General features: G+C 36.8%; 2 protein-coding genes across 2 annotated transcripts; both read left to right on the top strand.

Annotated features, from left to right (window-relative positions):
* Window positions 1-9,393: 9,393 nt before the first annotated feature.
* On the top strand, window positions 9,394-10,304 carry LOC132165821 (17.5 kDa class I heat shock protein). The gene has a single exon (XM_059576503.2). It carries the CDS (start codon window positions 9,637-9,639, stop codon window positions 10,096-10,098), a length of 462 nt encoding a protein of 153 aa, XP_059432486.1. The 5' UTR covers window positions 9,394-9,636; the 3' UTR covers window positions 10,099-10,304.
* Window positions 10,305-14,860: 4,556 nt separating this feature from the next.
* Window positions 14,861-21,416, top strand: LOC132165418 (Gls protein (DUF810)). The gene is made up of 5 exons (XM_059575966.2): window positions 14,861-15,778; window positions 16,390-17,256; window positions 18,072-18,527; window positions 19,629-19,818; window positions 19,910-21,416. The coding sequence occupies exons 1-5, from the start codon at window positions 15,260-15,262 to the stop codon at window positions 20,857-20,859; spliced, it is 2,982 nt and encodes a 993-aa protein (XP_059431949.2). The 5' UTR covers window positions 14,861-15,259; the 3' UTR covers window positions 20,860-21,416.
* The last annotated feature ends 512 nt before the right edge of the window (window positions 21,417-21,928 follow it).

Below are 21,928 nucleotides of genomic sequence, written 5' to 3'. Positions count from 1 at the left end.
GAAGGAATTTGGTAATTTTTTGATAAATTTTCAGGAATTTCCCTCAAGTGCTGTACACGGTGGGAGAGATCCATTGATGGTATTGAAGACCCATAAAACAAAAAAAGGTCCCTTTAGATCTCACCAAGGCAAGCACCTGCATGCCCGTTCGGAGTGATGGTGATGGGTCGGTGGTGGTGGTGGTGGTGGTTTTAAGGGGTTGAAAGCAAGATCCACTTTAGCTTTGAAAAGAGATGTTCCCGCTACTTTTAAATGGCATCAAACAATAAATCTTTCGAACGTTTGGTTAAGTCTCCTCAGAGTTTAAAATGGTGACGTTTGGGTTAAAAATAGCCCAAAACAATCATGGTTGTTCATTCAATTACAGAATATGTGCTAAAACTACAGTACATAAGCTGGATCCTGTTATTAAACGAGGAGGGAGAATAATCTCTTGGGCTTCAAAAGCATTCCACCATTGATAAAACCAAGTGGGAAGTTGAGTAATTTCAGCCTAAAGGTTATTTTGGTAGAGGAAGGCATGGTACCAAGTATCAACATAATAATAGTAATTGTAGAATTGGGGAGTAATAATTATTATATATGACTTATTGCACTATGAAGGAGTAATATGATTGCTTAATTGTGCGTTTGGAATAAACAATTTTTGATTCATAGAGATCAAATTCGCAAGAATTATATGAGAGAGGATAACTGATCAATTAGTATCAACGAGGATAAATTCATAAAAACATTAGGTTTATTAATATCTACTGGTTTAAAAGCAAATTTGGGGGAAAAACTTTGGAGATAATTAATTATTCTAAGGTCATTAATTTTAGAAAGTTCAAGTTCAAGAGGGAAAACAGTGGCCCAATTACGTTTAATAAATTGTAAAACTGAAGAGGTAGGGTTGAGTAATTGGTTCAGGTGATAATTTATTTACCTAATTTTATCATGATAATTTCTTGGATTAGTTGTTCATTTGAAACTGTTACAAGTGTTTAACTCTTTAAGTTTTATTAAATTTATTTATGTAATGTATATCTTGTAAAGATTGTGATTCTCCTTCTTCTTCTTCTTCTTTTATTATTGTTATTATTATTTTTTTTGGAATTTATTCATTATTTCTGTAAAACAAGTGAACCTGAGAACACGTAAATTAGATTCCTTGCTAGCTTTAGTGCTTTGAGTGTCAACTTTAGATTAATTGTTGCTATCTAGCTAGCCTTTTCTTTCTTTTTTTTCTTTTCTTTAGGGGAGGGATATGTCATATTGCTGTCTCCCTTTAGAATTAAAACACTAGCTTTTTCGACCATAAATCACACGTTATAGATAAAATGAACCATGGTTGGGGGCATATTTGCTATCACTGTCTCTGTTTTGCATGAATTAAGGTTTAAGCACCAAGTTTTTCGACCAATTGGATAATACAATATAGCATTAAGACTAACAGCAGTTCAATGCAGGCATTATACTACGTCTCCATCGATCTCCTAATTTTTGCTCAAATAATTGAAACTTGAAAGCAAAAAGATAGGTGTACTTGGAATATTCTCTTCTTTTTGACCCCATTACAGAAAGCATTCGTGTTTTGTCCAAGTCCAATGTATTTGTACATGCAATGGTACATGCATGTCTTCTTTCTCATCGATCAACAACGTGTTTCACACAAAGCAAACAAGTTCTCGTCAGTATTTGGTTAAATCAAATAAATTCATTACAACATGAGAATTATATCCTGAAACCAATACGTACAAATTCTTCACTTACCCCCCCCCCCCCCCCCCCCCCCCAAAAAAAAAAGAAAAAAAAAAAAAAAAGAATCATTATATATAACATATATGAACCACACTATACAAGAGGCATGCATGCATTCGAATACATGGATTAATCAAGCAGCATTGATTGAAGTGAACACGATCTCTTTACTTGGCTAAGTCCATGATTTCATCATTCTTTCTCTTACTCTTTCCTACACACTTTTCCCTTATCGATTTGATGTCCATTTAAAGTAATTACTGTTGGTCTGCAATCATTTTTCACGTTCAATGCAATGCAATGCAGCAGATTAATTATATTATATTATATATAGGAACTCCATAATCATAAAGATTTGAAGTAACGACAGGCCCCGCCGACTATATAGAATGATGAAAGCAGTCCTTAGCACAATCATGAGGTTTCTCTCTTCTTTCCTCGTCGTCTTCCTTGGTTTTTTTTTTTTTTTTTTTTCTTCTTCCTCCTTTTTGTCACAACCCAATAACCTTAGCTCCGGCCAACTCCTCCTCTCTATATGCTAGCCACCTTCACCACCTCGCTAGTAGCCTCTTCCATCATGTCACTTGCCGGTGTTAGAAAACCTATCATATTTTTCAGAATCAATGAAATGCGAAAAATAACAACGTAGAAACAAGTAATCACAAAACACAGAGATTTACGTGATTTACCACTAAAGACTACGTTTATAGATTTTCAGCAAGATTTTACTATTTCTTAAAAAGCAATACAGGAACCGCTAGTCACATACAGGGATACATAAATTGCATAAAATCCTATATATATACATATATGTAAACAGAACTTAATAATGAAAAGAAGAAGATGATGATGGATTTTTTTTTTTAAAAAAAAAAGAAGGTATATGTTATTTCACCACTAACTGTTACATTTTCTAGTCCAAATTGAAGAATGCATGCAGCCACATAATTTAGGGGTCGTACTATATATATTTTGACAAAAATAGTGAGGGAGGCGCATAGCATTTTTGTTGAAGGGAGTCATTGATCATATTAATGAATTTCTAATGGGTACAGAAAAATTATGTAGACTCGGCTAAAACTTTCCTTTCCTGAGGCTAGTGCATAGACGAGATGCAAATGTCTCATCTTTACCCAATCGTACGTCTGGCACAAAATTAAGTAACTTCAAGGTTCATGACAAATGTGGGGAAAAATTTACTCTAGTGTGTTTCGTCCTCTTAATTAATTTTGCCGAGCGGAGGACTATGGCAATGATGATATATATTACTAAGTGTATGCAAGTTTATTTCCAAGATTTTCATAGTAAACTAGATTATGATGCTTTTCAAGATTGGCTCATGGCACTTGACGATTACTTTGAATGCATGGTTCAAAATGAGGAATGACGGGTTCAATTTGTCAAGATGAAACTTAAGGGGCAAACTCAAGTATGGTGGCATAGCATCGAAGAACAGTTGTATCATCTTTGATAGGGGTGTCAACCCGATTCGATTTTTCAATTTTTGGCCAAAACTAGGAACTAAAATTGGAGTACCCGGTCCAGGGGAACCGAAACTGGGGTACCCGGTCCAGGGGAACCGGACCGGGACCGGGGTTCCCAGAACCGGGGGAACCAGGACCCCGGTTCGGTAACCAGTTTTTATATATATTAATTTAATTTTATATATATATATATATATGCACCCGGTTTTGGTAACTCGGTAAAAACCGGGGACCGGAATTGGAGTGCCCGATTTTTGGTTTTTCCAAACAAAAATTGGAACTGGGTCTCCAGTTTCCCGTTTTTCGGTTTTTCAGTAATTTTTGACACCCCTAGTCTTTGACAACCACCCGTCACTTATTGGGAGAAGATGAAACTTTGGTCGAAGGAAAATATTTTATGACCTACATTCACGATTAAAGCCTTAGAAGCTACATATTACTCTTACTGTTAATAAACTCCACTCTTAAGCCTTCAAATAAGCCTTAGAAGCTGTCACCAAGATTTAGAGGGCGCGAATCGACCTGCTCGCAATATTTTTCATTGGACCGCTACCACCCGTTGAACTGGCAGCATTTTTACTGATTTGTATTTCTTGTTAGATCTCCTCCTTGATTGTAACAAAAATCCACCGTGGTAGTACTGTTTTTGAAGCCTCGTTTTTTTTATTGGCTTTGTCTTTTGTACTTGTACTTTTGTTTGATTTTATTAAAAAAAAACGAAATCAAGAAAGAAACTAATCAATAAAGACCCACGTGAATTTTTGACCTCAAGTTCCACAACATTAATACATTCATCAAAAATAACATGACAGATAAATGCCATAAAGTCACTTTAGCCCACAAACCATTAAGCATATAAATAAAATATACATGCATATATAACAAATTAATAAACCCAAAAAGAACATGAATGCACATGATGCATGCACTGATGCACATGCATGGAGATGGAGGGGCCGCGCCGTCGCCGGGGGAACCGTTCTGCGTAGCTGTCACTGTAGCCGAGGCCAGTGAAGCAGTGAATGACGGTGGTGGCGGACACTGACCCATTGACAGCGTCTGTCGGCATTGCAAAATGGTCACTCCACGTGCGTTTCTCTTGAACCCCTAGACTCTCCTTCACTGCCCTACACACCGGACTCAAAAGTCATAGGGTCCCTCCTTTATTTTCGTATTTATTAAAAACGTATATACTCATGATACTTTTTCAAGATTTGCGGCTGTCAAAAGATTTTCAAAAATACCGACAAACCAAAATACTGATCTGGGTCTTCTCTATTTCAATCAAAATAAATTAAGAGAATAGGATTATTATTTGTTTTCCCTGATAATTGACGGGTTATGACGCTATGATTTAGGGACAAGTCACGACTCACGAGTAGGCTTTTAACAAGTGCTTCAAAGCTCACTAATTAAGCGGACCCACGAGTCACGACCCATGCATAATCACGATGTGATTGAGGGAAATGTTGTTCATGTAATAAAGCTATAATCTTTTTGAAAGGATTTGGCTCATAGCGCTTTAAGATGTGCTTCAAAGCTCACTATGGTCCCACGAAATGTGTAATTATTATGATAGTCGTTGACTCGTAATCAAAGGAAAAGATTGTTCATGCAAACAATATATTGAAAGAATGCGACATATTCTGAGTTTGAGGTGCTTTGTTCCAAGAGAGAGAGAGAGAGAGAGAGAGAGAGATTATTATGTAATTTAAACAGAGGAATTAAGGATATGATGACGCATATTATGCACGTACAAATGAATGGACCCACAAAGCAATATTAATTAACTGATGAGCAGGCTGCAGAAAGCAAAGTGCAATTTGTCTGGAAAGCAAGTTTTGGCCTGACTTTCTTAACGTGTAATTTACGTGGCGAATTTCGTTATATCGTTTTCAACGTGAAAGAAAGTATTTAAGAAAGTTAAACACATGCAGTTGCTGCGTGCAGGAACGATCGAAAGATTTGAAGTATGTCTAAGAAACTTTAATTTTTTTCACTGTGGTTAACTTTACTGGCTACTTTTTAGTAGGGCTGTAATGCTCATATCTTTTTTAGCATGTTTTTTGACATTTCATTTAATCGACAACGATGTGCTGTCTGTCTTCGTACGTTTTTAAGGAAAACGATGTGGATGGCATGGACGGCCGTCGGCAGAGTATAAATTCTAATCTGGGTTTAGTTGTTGAATTAGGGGAGTAACTAGAAATTTTCCTCCAAGAGATATATATATATATATATATATATATATATACATATATATAATGATTGTTTGTATACTCAAAAGAGTTTAGAAAACGGACAATTCTTTTTTTCTTTTTCTAACAGTAAAGTATGTCATATCTTGTAGGAAATATATGATTATGTGTATTTAGCATTAGTTTGTAAAGTGATCATAAACCTTGGTAGATATACACACAATTAATATTGTCGTACATAAGTTAGGTGGGGCAATCCCGAGGGGTTGGCTAAGTTGGTGAAGAGCTTGGGATCTTGGGGTGTGCTCCTTCATGATCTCAAGTTCGAATCATGTTGGGTGCTACCTCCCATTTGGGGCTAGCCACCCAGGCCAAAGGCTTGAGATTCAACAGTCAATGCTCTGAGTGGTGCAGGCTATTGGGTAGAGAAATTAGTCTAGTGGATCCTGGCCAAGCCTCTACGCTAGTGTATCACAGCCAACATACAATGTGGGGTGGATCCTGGATGCTGCTTGGCCCATAGGTGAAACTTGGATACACCTAATAAAAAAAAAAAACGTTAAGTGGGACACTTAAAATCGTAACATATCACCATGCTCGGCAACCAATGTGTACGACTATCCACTCTATCAACACTAACACAATAATAGCTCTTTATCGGTTGACAGTTTCATGCATTCACCTATCAATATTCAATGGTTTAATACTAAACCCACACATAATACCAAGACATTTTAATCTACTCTATATATAGGTCGCAATTTTGTAAGAAGAAAGTACCCAAAAACTTATATACACATGAATAATAATATTGCCGTACTTGAATCAAGTAGAACGTTAAAGATCATAACATAAAGGCTAAGTGAAAACTCCTATTCATCATGAGAAAAAGAAAGGACTAGACTAGTATAACCAAGAAAGACTGGATCCTCCCTTATTGCCCTTTTCCTCATTCGATTAGAAATAAAATAAAAAAATAAAAAAAGACTTGATCAGTTCAATTCCTCATTTAATATCTATAGAATCAGGTTGATTAATTATTAACTTGTCATTTTCTAAAACCTTAATGTGGTATTAAAGTAAGTAAAAAAGATTATTTTTAATATTTTTTTTATGATTTGAGTTATTTGTTAAACAAACTATTTGAAACTTTATTGGAGGGGGGACAATCACAATTGGGGGAATCTTTAGATTGAGGTGTTTTCAAAGTATACGGGGGACCATAAAATACTGGGGCTCAGCCCACCTACCATACTGATACATGGGCCCCCAGAAAATATTTCCCTTGTAATTCATGGAAGACGAGGTTCTTTCAACAGAGAAAAAAAAAAAAAAAAGGTTGGACATAAATGAATAGTACAAGAAAAAGACCATCAGCTACCCCCGGATACAATTTAATTTATGAATTATGATACGGAATGGACGGTCCTTATTCAAGACAAGACCTGTGGGTCACCCTGATGCACCAATTACTTCATGCCGACTCCATATCGGTCAATTTTGATCAGACGTGGCAGTCCAACGAGCCATAGGATTAATTAATATCACTAGCTAGTCAACATCAACGATTCAACGTGTATTTTGCGTGGTGGGTAAATGGTCAAAATCTTGACCGTGGGGGTAGACAGCAGACGTGGCTGTAAAAAGTGGGGCGGTGTTGTGGCGTTATCGTGATGAGGAAGACTGTCGGGGCTACAGGATTTGCGGCGTCTGCACAAAACTTTTCAATTATATTTGCACGTGCGCCTTTTCAGTCTACTTCTGTCGACCAAAGCCCATATAAATGAGTGTGTTTGTTTTTTATACTTTTTCTCTAAAAATAAAAATTCCATACTTTTTTTTTTTTTGAAAGTAGTCTTTAAAAAAATGAAGGTTGGAAAATTATATTAACCAAAAGTTTGGAATGGCGCTCTTAATTACGTGACGATACTGGTCTAGACAAGGCTTATGATATGTCACAATCTTAAGTATTCGACGTGATTTATGTGTACAAAAATTTTAGAGCTTGTTTGTTTGATTAATTATTGTGTTCAAAAGTTTTGGAATGTGTCACGGTTGCAATCTAAACCCCACATAAATCTTACCCATAGCACAAAATCTTGTAAAGGAGGGTAGTACTGGTACTATATGGCCACAAAATCTGATGATTGTAAAACAAAATCTCGGTAGCTATGGTTGTTTTAATGGTGACATAAGAATAAACTCTGAACCCGTGCAGTCTAGTAAAAATTTTGGGCGAAAGTTTACGACATAGGAGATAGATATGCTCCGCTCATAATTTTGTGAGATGAAGACACAAAGAAAAGGCAAACAAATGTAGACCATGGCAAGGGATTGGAAAAAAAAAAACACTTGAATTTTGGAAGAAAATGACAAGATACAGCTAATTTGGATGGTCATGAACCAATGCAATGGTGCCGTACCACGTCTAAAGAAAGATTAGTTGTTGGAGATGATTTGATTGGGAAGGCAATCACAATCACAATCACATTCACAATTTGTACGGGTGATTGTGAGATACTAGACACAAAACTAGACCTCCACGTGGTCACCCATGGCCAACTAGCACTTATTGGTAATCTCTATGGGTTAAAACAATCACTCTCAGAAAAACCATTTTCTTTATTTTCTTGTCGATCAAGAGAGCCCACCCTCAACAGTCAATACTGATTATGCCTTTTCTCCTCCACAAGTTTTCTCTATTTTATAACTTCAGCTTTTTCTTTTGACTGAAAAAAAAGGAGAGCCAATATTATATTTACAATTAGTGGAGTTCTCAGTGTTTTTTTTTTTTTTTGTTTTTTTTTTGGGACCCAACACAAATACAATTGGACTGGGCCCAAACACAGACCAATTGTGTCCGTCCAAATATAATTGGACTCGACCCAACACATGACATTGCTGTTTTCTTGTCGGTTAGAAAATCCCAAGAATGTTTGATAATGGTCCGAACCATAACCCATTCATGAAGTAAGGACGCCCAAGCCTACACATGGTGCAGGAAAAAGCTGCTTAATAGAGCCCAAGGTCACTCTACTGGGTTTAGAAGTGGGCTCGGGTTGGTCCAATATGTTTTTTTTTTGAAATGTCTGCACAAGAGGGGGGAAGAGATTCGAACTAGTGACCTCCGCTTCATTAGGCGTGGTCCCAGCCGATTAATCTACCTCTTGAGGACGGTCCAATATGTTTTAGAATGCATACATTTGAATGTATATTGGAACATATATTAGAAACAAATATTAGTAAATTTGGCCACAACACTTACCCAATCTAGTTTTCTAGGCAAATAAAAAATAAAGAAATGTTATGGGTCAATATTTTCTCTATATTTGGCTCGCCTCATCTTACAATTTAACCATTAGATCTGCAAATTTATGTAGACCCTACAAATTTAATAGTTAATCTATTAAATTTGTAGGAGAATATAGACCAAATATGAAGAACTTATTGACCCCTAATATTTTTTAAAAAAATATTGCTTTGTAAAACATAAGAGTAAAAAACTACAAGTACATATTGACCTTAAGTAATGACATGATAGTGTGACGTGGCATTGTTATATCATCAACAACAACAAAAATAAAGATCAAAGAGGTCTGAATTCAAAAAATAAATTTAATTATTTAGCAACTGACGTCGTAAATGTCTTATAATTGTTACTTTGGTTTGTAAGAATCTTATATTAAAATTAGAATAAACCTATTCTTCACTCATTTTATCATAAACTTCACACCGTCTCGTACTCTCGTGGCGTAGATTTAATGGATACTTCAAAAAATACAGAACTTTCTATTTCGGGTAAAGTCGGTGTAAAATATAACATTACTCTATAAAAATCATAATACATTTATAAATATTTTTGTATCCGACCCAAATAGAAATTTAGTCCAATAAGTTCTGCCCACCTCATTTGGGCTGGGTTCTTGGTGCAGAGCCTGACAGGGGAAAAAGGAGTGATCAATCCAACTAGGAGGTTATAGAAGTTTCTGTGTCCAGTCAGAAGATCCATGGAAAGTACTGGAAAGTAGTTATAGAAGTTTCTCTATCCATCTATGATCGCTCAGAAGAGCGAGTACCAGAAAGAACCAGAATCCCTTCTACTGTTTCCTTCTAAACTATATAAACCATGCACTTGTACGTCGACTTCATCATCAAGAGTTGTTCTAAGCTTCTAATTGTCTATTCTCAAACAGATAAATCTTTATTCATCAACAATGTCGCTCATTCCAAGCCTTCTTGGTGCCCAACGAACAAACATCTTTGATCCCATTTCTTTGGACATCTGGGATCCCTTCCAAGGCTTCCCTTTCGCTTCAGCAAGTGATCAGAGCTCTGCGTTTGTGAACACGCGTGTTGATTGGAAGGAGACCCCGGAGGCTCACATTTTCAAGGCTGATCTTCCTGGGCTGAAGAAGGAAGAAGTGAAGGTCCAGGTGGAGGAAGGCAGAGTGCTCCAGATCAGTGGGGAGAGAAACAGAGAGCAAGAGGAGAAGAATGATAAATGGCATCGGATTGAGAGGAGCAGTGGGAAGTTTCTGCGGCGGTTCAGGTTGCCAGAAAATGCAAAGATGGATCAGGTGAAGGCTAGCATGGAGAATGGCGTGCTCACTGTGACTGTCCCAAAGGAGGAGGAGAAGAAGCCTGCTGAGGCTAAGGCCGTTGAGATCTCCGGCTAATTCAGAAAATTCTTGTATGGTGGATCTAGCTTTTAAGACTGTTTTCTCCCTGAAATAATGAGTATATGATAAATGCTCTGGTTTGTTTGTCAAAGTGTGAAGTGATCTGTGTGTGTTAATCTTTGCTTTGTATGGTTTGTTTCTTTTGAAATGGTGGTCTGCATCATTGTAATGTTATTGGTATGCTAGTGAGTTAACGTATCTGATCAATTTGTCTCTCCATTCACAGAGAAAGTTTGACTCCCTAAAAACTCACTCTACATTGAAATACATTAGATGTGTAGATTATAAAAATGTGTAGATTACAAAGGTGTAATCTACACATTTGACCAAAATTCGCCCACAAATCCTCGACCGACCCCGTCTTCGCATGCGCAAATAGCATAGCATTCCACGAGAAAACGTCCCTTGTAAGCATTCTGTCGAACAGGTTTCGAGCATCCAAAAGTTTCCCAGATTCGGCATACAAATGAAGAAGACGATTTTGAACGAAAGCGTTGTCGGGTTGGAAGAAGTGAAGCTCCATGTGGACCATGTGGTGTTGGAGTCGCTGGGCTTGGTCGACTTCGTTGGCTCGGACGCATTCGAGCACGAGACGAGTGTACGCCTCAGGGGTTGCAGAGCCACGGGAGTACAAGTGGTCAACCGCGTGGCGAAACTTGTACTTGGCTTTCATTTTCATTTGACTTTCGTCGTAGTAACATTTTGCGGCAGCTTTTGGACCTATAACGGCAGATACACCATGGGACATACATACACGTGGAATTGCCTTATGGGACAATGTCGCTTTAATAGCTCTTGGTTTTTTTTTTTTTTTTTTTTTTTTTTTTTTTTTTTTTTGGGGGCAAATATAGTAGTGTTTCTTTACGGTTTTAACATTTAAGGATAAATATACAACTATTTTTTATTTAGTCTTGTAAATTGACTAGTGTAATACTTAAATACATCAAACTATCATTTTGTTATAATTAAGTCTCTATGTTAGTATTGACCCATACTTAGATACATCAAAGATTTAAAGAGCAATACTACACATACTTACACTTTCTTACACCCATTTTTTCATACTCGACTTTTAAAACTACCATTAATTGGATTAAAATGTAATAAAGATTCATCTTATATCTAATGATAGTTTTAAAAGTCACATATGGGTGTGAGACACATTATTCTGCACCTATATGTGGATAAAAATACAATAAAAATCCATCTTATATCTAATGGTGATTTTAAAAGCCATCTATAGAAGTGAAAAAATGGGAGTAAATGTAGCAAAAAGTAATAGAAAAATGATAATGAAAGCTATTGTGGAATTTATTTGAATAGTAAAGAAAAAAGTAGTTTGATTTCGTACATTTAGAGCTTGTTTGGGATTGGGTTTGAAAAATAGAGCTTTTAAGTCAAAAAAACTCTTTTTGGCAAAAGCTTTATTTTGAAGCTTTTGCCAAAAGTACGTTTTGACTATTTTTATACTTTTTAGACCTTAAAAGCGTTTTTTTTATTTTTTTTACCAAACGAGTACTTTTTTCTTAAAACAGACTTTTTGAATTTTAAAAGCATTTTTAGACTCCTCAAACGCAATCCTAAACAGACTCTTAAAAAAATATTAAAAAAAAACTACTACTAGTCCTCTTAGATGTCATATACCGATGTTTGAGGAAGTCTCTGGCCTAATCATCTTGTGGATCATATTTGGAGCCAAATGTCAATATACCAGCACTATAATTCTATGAAGGGTGTTATCAATGACCTAAGCCTTTGAAAACGGCCCATTTTTCCCTTCTTCCATATTGAATAGAAAAACAAATAAATAAATAAATAAATAACTGGCACATTAATATATGGTTGACAACAACTTAATAAAAAATAATAAAATAAAATAAAAAGAAAAGAAGTTAATAAAATAAACTGAAAGGACAGAACTCTACAAACTAATTGAAACAGCCTTGCAGAGTTGCAGAGTTGCAGGCCATTTCTTCTGTGTGGTTTATTATAGCTTGAATGAACTCTTGTTCTTTGGACAAATTAGTCATTATCAAAATTTCAATTTCTCGTTGATAATTATTCAAATTATTTGTGCTGGGAAACCTCCACAATTATATTGATCTTTTGATGCTAAGAAAGGCTTAAGAATTAATGTATATTAGCTGGCTTCAAAATCATGAGTAAACGAACTAGCTAGCTGGATTGCAGTCTCTTTAGTGAGTAAAAAATATAAATTAAACACTTAAAAAAAAAAAAAGGTAAATGATTTAATTTTATAAACTAATAAACTATATATAGCTAGTGTTTTTTTGTTATGTCCTTTTGTTGATGTAATAGATATAATGAAATTTTAAACCGACCTTGATTAGTGAAATGAGAGGAATTTATTCATTAGAAGAGCCAAGTAAGAATTCCTGATTATGAAGAGATTTCTTATATATATATATAGACTATAATAAGATTAACTAATGAGACGCTAATGATTAATGACTATACTAGACAATGAAATCAATTAAAATAATAAATTTATTTTTCTCAATAGTAAAAAACAATGTTACTCTTTATACTTATTTATCACATTCATTTTACACCAATTAACGTGACGTGTTTTAAATGGCTTCCCATATTAGTCATTTTTTTTTTTAAAAGAAAAGGTCACATTCACATATTTACATGCATTCTTACTTGTTGAAATTACAAGCAAACTTTATTTGCTACTCATCAACCTCTTCTCTTAGATTAGCTTATGAAAATGAGAGTTAGGTATGCATGTTTCTTAAATGAGAAAATAGGGTCCATGCATCTTGCTAAAAAAGGTATGGAAAAATACTTATGGGATGGGAAGGTAGGGTTTGTCTTGCTCAGAAAGGAAAAAGACCATACGATAAAGTAAAAGAACAAGGAGGCTAGGAACCATATTATGATTATAAAACACACTTGAAATTCATCAAAATATTAATTTTGTTGTAGAACAAAATACTATACACGTTTCAATTTATTAGTCATCGAGTTTGATATCTTATAACTCTTTCAAGCTAAAGGAAAAACAGAATCTGGGCACAATTAAGTAGCACATCTAAATTATCTAATGAATTGGCTTGTGGTAGTTGGATAAAATATGAGGAAAATAAATAAATAAATAAATATAGCCTTGGAAGGTAGCTAGGTAGGTTGCCTGTTGGAGATTATTGGATATTTGGATGGAGACATTAAGCCAAACTAAAGTTGGCAGTTATGTTAGCAAAACTATAAAGGAGAAATTAACTTCCACTTTCATGGTTCAACTTTTCGTAGTGGTTGAGGAAGCAAATGCATGATGCATCATCATCATATATATGACAACAATTCCTGCTATAGTAAATACATTTTTTTTTTTTTTTTTAAGTGTAGGCCGGTAAAATTAATTGTGGCTATTTTAGCTGAGCGTGACCATAATAGGATCTACCCACTCTTGACGATTAGAACTGCAAGCACTCCCTTAAGCTTAACTGAACCATAGTTTTACTCAATCCCACTAAAGCATCAATAAAAATTTAAGGCGTATTAAGATTTTTTATTATAAATATTCGAACCCATGTTTGGATTACTTTAAAAATTTTCTTGGACCATTGAACCATCGGATGGTAGCTAAATACTAAATAGTACTAAAATATATATAAAGATAATTAATCATTGTCCTATATTTTCTTTTCTTTCTTTTTTGGGTGCTTTAGAATTGGATTTTTGATTTTTTTTTTTTAAATAAAAATCAAATAAAATAAAAATCCGTCAATCGTCATTAGATTTTAACGGTATTTATGCGAAAACTAGAAGTTCATTGCCTCTGCAGCCTGCATGGATTGGATGGAAAACGCGAAGTTAAAGGCGGCGAATAGGGATCCGGTTGTTCAGATTGGTGATTTGGCAGTTGCCACTTCGGCGCCAACAGTGAAGGCGCATCATCACCATCGTACACGCGTCGCTCTTCTGCGTCAACCGCTTCCTTCAACGGACAGGGACGGTGCCAGAAATTTAACGTTGATTGCGTTGGAACATGCTTTTAGACCGAAATAGGTTGAGTTGAAATGAAAGGTTCCGTGGAAATCGCGATTACGAAATTTTAAAGCCAAATCTCAAAATATCTTTCAATATTTTTATTTTCTTCAAATTAGGGACAATAATCTGCTTAAAATTTTCCAAGTTAGATTGGTGGAGTTAAATTGAGTAATGATATAAAGATGATTAAAATATTTTTATAATTCTCTTAAATGTGACATGACTTTTAAAACTACAATTAAATTTGATATGATCATTATTGAATATTAATCTATTAATGATCATCACATGACAGTTTTATTGGTGATCATTACATCACAGTCAGAAAAACTCTAACCTTTCTTATATTATTATTCATTGATATGCCTAATGCTATACATTATGGTCTATCTTACTTCTATTATATTGGGTTGAAGTGGCCGTGTTCATTGACTCTTTAAGTTTTTTGTTTAACAAAGATTGATCTAACGCCGGATAAGTACTGTCATGTTAGTTCAGTGAGATTAGGTATGGTATATAATATTAATCGTGCTTATTAGTATATAAAATAAAAAAATAAAAAATAAAAAAAAGGAAAAAGAAAAGAAAAGAGGAAGTGCATTTTACCCTTTACTTGAATAAAACATAAAAAAGGAAGTTGAGAATTACAGAGGCCCACTGACGACCGACCCCACCTCGGACCATCCATTATCTGTGTCTCTCACATATCATCATATCCTATATCAAATATCCAACTCCTCCACTTTTTCAACTCTCCCCTGCTTTTCTTCCCCACGCCACCCCTCCCTACCCACCACCCAACTCCTCCTTCATTCCCAAATTCCCCCATCTCTTTCTCTCTCTCTCTCTCTCTCACAGGCGCACAAACAAACATACAGTGATGCAGATTCCTTCTCTCCGTGCGACACAAAGCAAAAAGAGATAAAACTGTCAACTTTTCTGCTCCCTTTTTTATCTAAAAATTCACTCTCCAACCTCTCCTCTCCTTCCTCTGTCACACCATCATGGTTTTCTTTGAAGTCAAGCAACAATAACAGAAACCAACCCCACTCCCTTATACTTTTCCATCTCTCACACCCAATACGAATCCAAAAAACCGACACACACTCTCGACAAAACTGACCCACCCATCGCACCAACAATGGCCAGTATTTTGAGGGACAGAATATTGGGATCCTCCAAGAGACACTCACTTGGCGGCTCCAAAAGGCACGACGAGCCCCAGAGACCCATGCAGCACCACCAACAGCAAGTGTACCCGGTCGAAGACCTGCCCTGCCCATTCGGCGACCTGGGTTCCAACTTCTCGGACTCGGAGCTTCGAGAGACGGCCTACGAGATCCTCGTCGCGGCGTGCCGGAGTACCGGGACGAGGGCGTTGACCTACATCCCGCAGTCGGAGAAGGCCGACCGGGCTCCGGCGCTTGCGCCATCGGCGTCGCTGCAGAGGTCGCTGTCGTCGTCGGCGAGCCGGGTGAAGAAGGCTTTGGGGCTGAAAACGACGCCGTCGAAGAGGAGAAGTGGTGGTGGTGAGTCGGTGAGCCAGGGGCGAGTGAAGAAGGCGGTGACGGTTGGGGAGCTGATGAGGGTGCAGATGAGGGTTTCGGAGCAAACGGATTCGAGAATTAGGAGAGCTCTGTTGAGGGTCGCTGCTGGGCAGGTGAGAACTTTGACCTTTCCCTTTGAGAAATTTACAACTTGGGTTGGACTGTTTTTTTTTAATTCTAATTTTTATTTTGGTCTACTTATTGGTTTTGTGATTTGGATTCTATTTGGAAGCTGAGAAGGTTGAGGGAAATGAAAGGAGGGAAAAATAAAAAATTGAACTTGTTCTCTTTTAATTCCTAAATATAGTATTGAAAGTAGAAAACGCAAGTGAGGACTGTGTTTAGTGTCTGTGAACTTGTTTTGGATTTCTGTCTGAATTGACTGTTTGGTTTCCCTTCATTGTGAAAGCAAAGAATATATGATTCCAAATTATTATTATTTTTCTTATCAATTTAATGATTGAGGTTTAAGTTCTGGCACCTTGTGTATTCATTATCGTCTTGTAATTTTGCACTTATAAGTTATTCTCTTGTTTGTTTCTATATTGACTTTTGGGGGTTATGTTTACTGGTTAATGGCACTAAAAGTTCTTATATTTTGTACCTATTTGGATAAGGCCATTGTAGCGAGACGTGCTTATAATCCATCGTTTATTGGTTTTTTCTTGCTTGCGTCCTTTTAAACTGGTACGGTGATTTTTTTGGTTTCTATATCATGAATCAGCTTGGAAGGCGAATAGAGTCGATGGTTTTGCCACTTGAGCTATTACAGCAGTTCAAATCTTCAGATTTTCCCAATCAGCAAGAATATGAGGCTTGGCAAAGGAAGAATCTGAAGGTTTTGGAAGCAGGACTTCTTCTGCATCCTCACCTGCCACTGGAAAAGACTGACACTGCAGCACAACGGCTCCGGCAGATTATTCGTGGGGCCCTAGAGAAGCCCCTAGAAACCGGAAAGCACAATGAATCAATGCAAGCCTTGCGTAGTGTTGTTACGTCTCTTGCTTGCAGATCATTTGATGGATCTACATCCGACACATGCCACTGGGCAGATGGGTTTCCGCTGAACCTCAGGCTCTACCAAATGCTCTTAGATTCATGTTTTGATATTAATGAAGAAACAACTATTATTGAAGATGTTGATGAGGTTTTAGAACTCATAAAGAAGACCTGGGTAATCCTCGGATTGAACCAGAAGCTGCATAATCTTTGTTTCTCATGGGTTTTATTCCACCGTTATGTTGTAACTGGCCAAGTAGAAAGTGACCTGCTATTTGCATCCAATAATATGTTGATCGAAGTTGAGAAAGACGCCAAGGCAATAACGGATCCAGTTGAATCAAAAATTTTGAGCTCTACGTTGAGTTTGGTATTGGGCTGGGCAGAGAAAAGGCTTCTTGCTTACCGTGATACTTTCCACAGTGGTACTATCGAATCAATGCAAATTGTTGTCTCTCTAGGGGTATTGTCAGCCAAGATATTGGTAGAAGATATCTCTCGTGAGTATCGTAAGAAGAGGAAAGAAGTTAATGTGACCTTTGAAAGGGTTGAAACTTATATAAGATCATCGCTACGCACTGCTTTTGCTCAGGCAAGTTTCTTCCTTTCAGCATGATATCCCTAAATATGAATATGCATACAAGATGAAACCGATGTCCAACAACCTGTTGATCCTGATGTGTATATGGTAGGCTTTTGACAGTGAACCACCAGTTAAAACTGTTCTGTTGGTGAATTCTCTAAAAGTATTTGACTCCAGAGTTGACTTCCACAGAGGACTTCACCTTTCTGATGTACTGTTCGGTTAGTGAATCCTCTAAAGGTATTTGCTTCCAGAAAAAGACCTTCATGGGGGACTTCACCTTTCTGATATAGAACTTGAATCTTTATCACAATTTCGTAATATTGTGGAGGAGTTTGTGACCATTTCCATTCTTTTTATGACACATCACCCAACCTGATTCATCACAATCAACTTTTTATTGAATTTATCCTTCCTCCTGTACTCCTACGATTGCATTTTCTCTCCTTAACTGAATCTGTTATTCCCTCCAAACTTGAATCTACTATTCCTTGAATTCTTTTTACTTGTCAATCATCATTAGTCAATTGACATTTTCAAGATAGTGTAAAGTCCATGGGGGATAAACGATATGCGTCGACTATTAGGTGTATGTTTTATTTGTATCCATGTGCATGGTGTGAAATCCTGACAATGCACTTTAACCTATATGTATTTTCCAAGTGTATTTCTTTTTTTCCCAGTCAATGTTTGGGTATACAAAATCCAGATGATTTTTTCCCCAGTTTATGTTTGAATACGTATATATGTTTTTTAATAAGCTCACTTCTTAGCTGCACTATGAAAATATGACTCAAGGTTCTAATTGATTTGTCTTAAGTCAGAAAATGGAGAAGGTGAACTCAAGCAAGCGTATATCTAAGAACCAGAACAGTCCTCTTCCTGCCCTTTCCATCCTTGCACAAGAGACTAGTGAGCTGGCTCTTAATGAGAAAGAGATATTTAGTCCAATACTGAAGAGGTGGCACCCTCTTGCAGCAGGTGTTGCTGTAGCTACCCTTCATTCTTGCTATGGGAATGAGCTGAAGCAATTTATTACAAATATTAGTGAGTTGACACCTGATACGCTACAAGTGCTGAGAGCCGCTGACAAATTGGAGAAAGATCTTGTACAGATTGCAGTTGAAGATGCAGTGGACAGTGAGGATGGTGGGAAGTCTATTATACAAGAGATGCCTCCTTATGAGGCTGAAGCTGTAATTGTCAATCTGGTAAAGTCATGGATAAAGACAAGAGTTGACAGACTGAAGGAATGGACTGACAGAAATCTACAACAAGAGGTGTGTGATGGAAGGTTCTTGTTGATTTTCAAGATATAGATTTTCTTTAAATTTGATCTAAGTTTATTGCAGCCTGGATTTAGCCAGCACCTGCAGATGCAAATTTGATATGGCTTAATATTATTATGCGACCTAGATATGGGTTTTTTTTCTTCTTCTGTTTTATGTGATCAGTATCATCTGAGATTCAAAAGGATGTGACCACTCACACACACAAATAGTCATATACCTGTCACATTTGTATTGCAATGGCACCATCATTATGCATTGATTCTCTCCTGGACCACATGCGGAGGTCAAGAGTGAAGAAGTGCATGATGAGCAAAACAAGGCAGACAACTCTGGAGTCAGATAAGAAATCTCCATGTGCTCTGCTTGTTGATGAGAATATATTTTTGATGCTATGTCAATGAGCTTTGGTATGCAGTACATATAGTGCTTCTGTGTGTTAGCGTGTTAAGGGATCGGGTTTGGTTGGGGGGGGGGGGGGGGGTTTCCTCTTTAATGCACGAATATCATCTTAATATATTGAGGATGACCCAATAAAAGGTTGTTTTCATTGTTGGTTTGATTGGGTTTAGGTATATGTGGGTTGGTGTTTTATCTCTATTCATTGTTTAAACTTTTGTTGCACAATTAGAATACAGGTTTTTAGTTTTAGGAGTGAAAATATTTGCTTAGGAATATCTAAGATGCTGTGTACTATGGGTAAAATCTCTTGGGCATCATCTTGTAGAATTTAAACTTTTTAGCCAAGTTCAAGTCTTCATTTTGCTTGAATATGGTTTCACCTGCTAATCCAAGTGGCTAGCAATGTTTGTCTGTTATGGTATCTTGTTCCAACACCTATGAGTTAAACCTTAATTTATTTGTTGATTTTGTTCAACTTCAAATATTTTGAGTCAAACTTATGTTGATGAAATTTGTTCAAGCCTGAAATACATTTTCTAGTTTCCTTTATATGTAGTATGTGGTGGCAATTGGCTTCCGAGCTTCATTAACACAACCTAGTCATTTCCAAAATTATGTCATTCATTAAAGATCAGTGTGAAAATTATCCTTTTACTAGTTGACCAAACCATGCTGACCTCTTTCCTGTAGGTATGGAATCCACGGGCCAACAAGGAGGGGTTTGCTCCTTCTGCTGTTGAAGTTCTCCGAATCATAGATGAAACTTTGGATGCATTCTTTATGTTGCCAATTCCTATGCATCCATTGCTGCTTCCTGAATTGATGACTGGTTTTGACAGATGTCTTCAACATTACATATTGAGGGCCAAGTCTGGCTGTGGTATTATTCCATATCCAGAGAATGATGGATGCATTGATTTTTAAGTTATTACTCTTTTCAATGATCCCCAATTCTTTTCTTTGATCTGCAGGAACCCGAAATACTTACATTCCTAGTATGCCTGCTTTGACTAGATGTTCAACTGGATCAAAGTTCCATGGTGTGTTCAAAAAGAAGGAAAAATCACATATAATACATAAGAGGAAATCTCAGGTTGGAACTTCAAATGGGGATAACTCCCTTGGGATACCCCAGCTTTGTGTTCGCATTAATACTTTGCAGCAAATACGAACAGAGTTGGGAGTTTTGGATAAGAGGACAATTGCTCATCTTCAAAATGCTGAATGCACTCATGTGGACTATATTGAAAATGAGACGGGAAAAAGGTTTGAGCTTTCAGCAACTGCTTGTGTGGAAGGGATCCAACAACTCTGTGAGGCAATAGCATATAAGATCATCTTCCATGAGCTAAGTCATGTTCTTTGGGATGGCTTGTATGTTGGGGAAGTTTCTTCTTCTAGGATTGAGCCCTTCCTTCAGGAGCTTGAGCAAAATTTGGAAATTATTTCATCAACAGTGCATGACAGAGCCAGAACGCGTGTGATTACTGAAGTAATGAAAGCTTCTTTTGATGGGTTCGTGTTGGTTTTGCTTGCTGGAGGCCCTTCACGTACTTTCACTCAACAAGATTCTGAAATAATAAAGGAGGATTTCAAGTTTCTTACAGACCTATTTTGGTCCAATGGTGATGGATTGCCCGCTGATTTAATAGATGAGTTTTCAACCACAGTTAAAAGTATCCTCCCTCTATTTTCTACTAATACAGAGAGCCTAGTTGAGCAATTCAGACGTTTAGTTGTTGAGACCTATGGCTCTTCTACTAAATCTAAGCTTCAGTTGCCTCCAACTTCCGGTCACTGGGGTCCCACCGAACCAAACACGATTTTGCGAGTACTGTGTTGTCGGAACGATGAAACTGCTGCAAAGTTTCTTAAAAAGACTTACAATCTGCCCAAGAAATTAAACAATGCTGGGTTCTGAAAAAAGTGAGTCGATGGACTCGTGGGCAAGCAATGCTTCTGGGTCGTTCCTGATTTTGCTATATTTATTATACGAACATATTTCCTATGGGGGCTTCTAGCAGGGTTGCCCGTGTTGCAGGAAAAAATATAGCTCATGTATAGTAATATTAATTGACCGCATTCGATTTGTTCAGAGCCTTCACTTGTCTGTCACCAGAAATTCATGGGAACAGTGGACTTGCTCCTCGGTTTTTGATTAAAGAAAGCTTGGGAATCTATAACGCACGAGGAAAGCTCCTGTGAAGACAACATTTGTTGGACATGGTGGGGTTCTTGCTCTCTTTCGTTTGACCTCGTTTCATTTCTTATATCTCACACTGCACAATGACAACGAGTGCAGAATACAAAGATGAAGGTTTGGTAATAGCCTAATAGGAATGTGTTCTTTAAATTTGTTATGTGGCCATTTTTATCAGGTAGCTTCTTGTCAGGTGACTCGGCTATTATTTATTTGTATAATCTAATGTATTGACTTTTCAGAATTTTGGCTAATAATGAGAACTTCTTGTTGGAGGAGTTCCGCAGAACCGATTGCAAAAATGATAAAGAGTTTTTCTTTAAACTGGGTCAGAAAAATAAAAATGTGAGATGCACATATTTTTTTAATAGTATAGACAAAGTTAGAATTAACCTTACTAAAAATTCATGTACATCTCACATGTTAATAAAAAAAATGACGTCATTTTTAGATATTGGGTCCGCATAAGTTCTTCTCTGTCCTTGCAAAAATCCGTAAATACGCGTACATGTTTTACATAAGAGGAATGATTGACGTCACTCATGTCTTTTTTGTGTTCATCTAAAATTGATATAATTTATAAAATTACCATTAAATTAGTGCATTCTTACGTATGGGCAGCATGGGATTGTTTTATGGGGCCTAAGGTCTGCAATAGGTTCTAACGGTATACAAGGGCAAAAACATATCAATTGGCAAAATGCAATCCAAATCCGATAAACTCCATGCAGCTATATCGCGTGAATCGGCGATTCATCTTGGCTACGACTTTAATAACTTTGGGGTTTCA

The sequence above is a fragment of the Corylus avellana genome, chromosome 11 (assembly GCF_965113065.1).
Source record: "Corylus avellana chromosome 11, dhCorAvel1.hap1.2, whole genome shotgun sequence".
In the NCBI taxonomy this organism is placed as follows: domain Eukaryota; kingdom Viridiplantae; phylum Streptophyta; class Magnoliopsida; order Fagales; family Betulaceae; genus Corylus; species Corylus avellana.
Note: the sequence above shows the minus strand (reverse complement) of the source record. Positions and strands in the feature narration are given on the sequence as shown.

Excerpts from the sequence above, each read along its gene's own strand:
- LOC132165418 (XM_059575966.2), top strand. The coding sequence starts at position 15,260 with ATGGCCAGTATTTTGAGGGACAGAATATTGGGATCCTCCAAGAGACAC. Across the intron at positions 18,528-19,628 it reads ACAGAAATCTACAACAAGAG|GTATGGAATCCACGGGCCAA; the intron begins GTGTGTGATGGA and ends TCTTTCCTGTAG. Across the intron at positions 19,819-19,909 it reads GAGGGCCAAGTCTGGCTGTG|GAACCCGAAATACTTACATT; the intron begins GTATTATTCCAT and ends TTTGATCTGCAG.
- LOC132165821 (XM_059576503.2), top strand. The coding sequence starts at position 9,637 with ATGTCGCTCATTCCAAGCCTTCTTGGTGCCCAACGAACAAACATCTTT.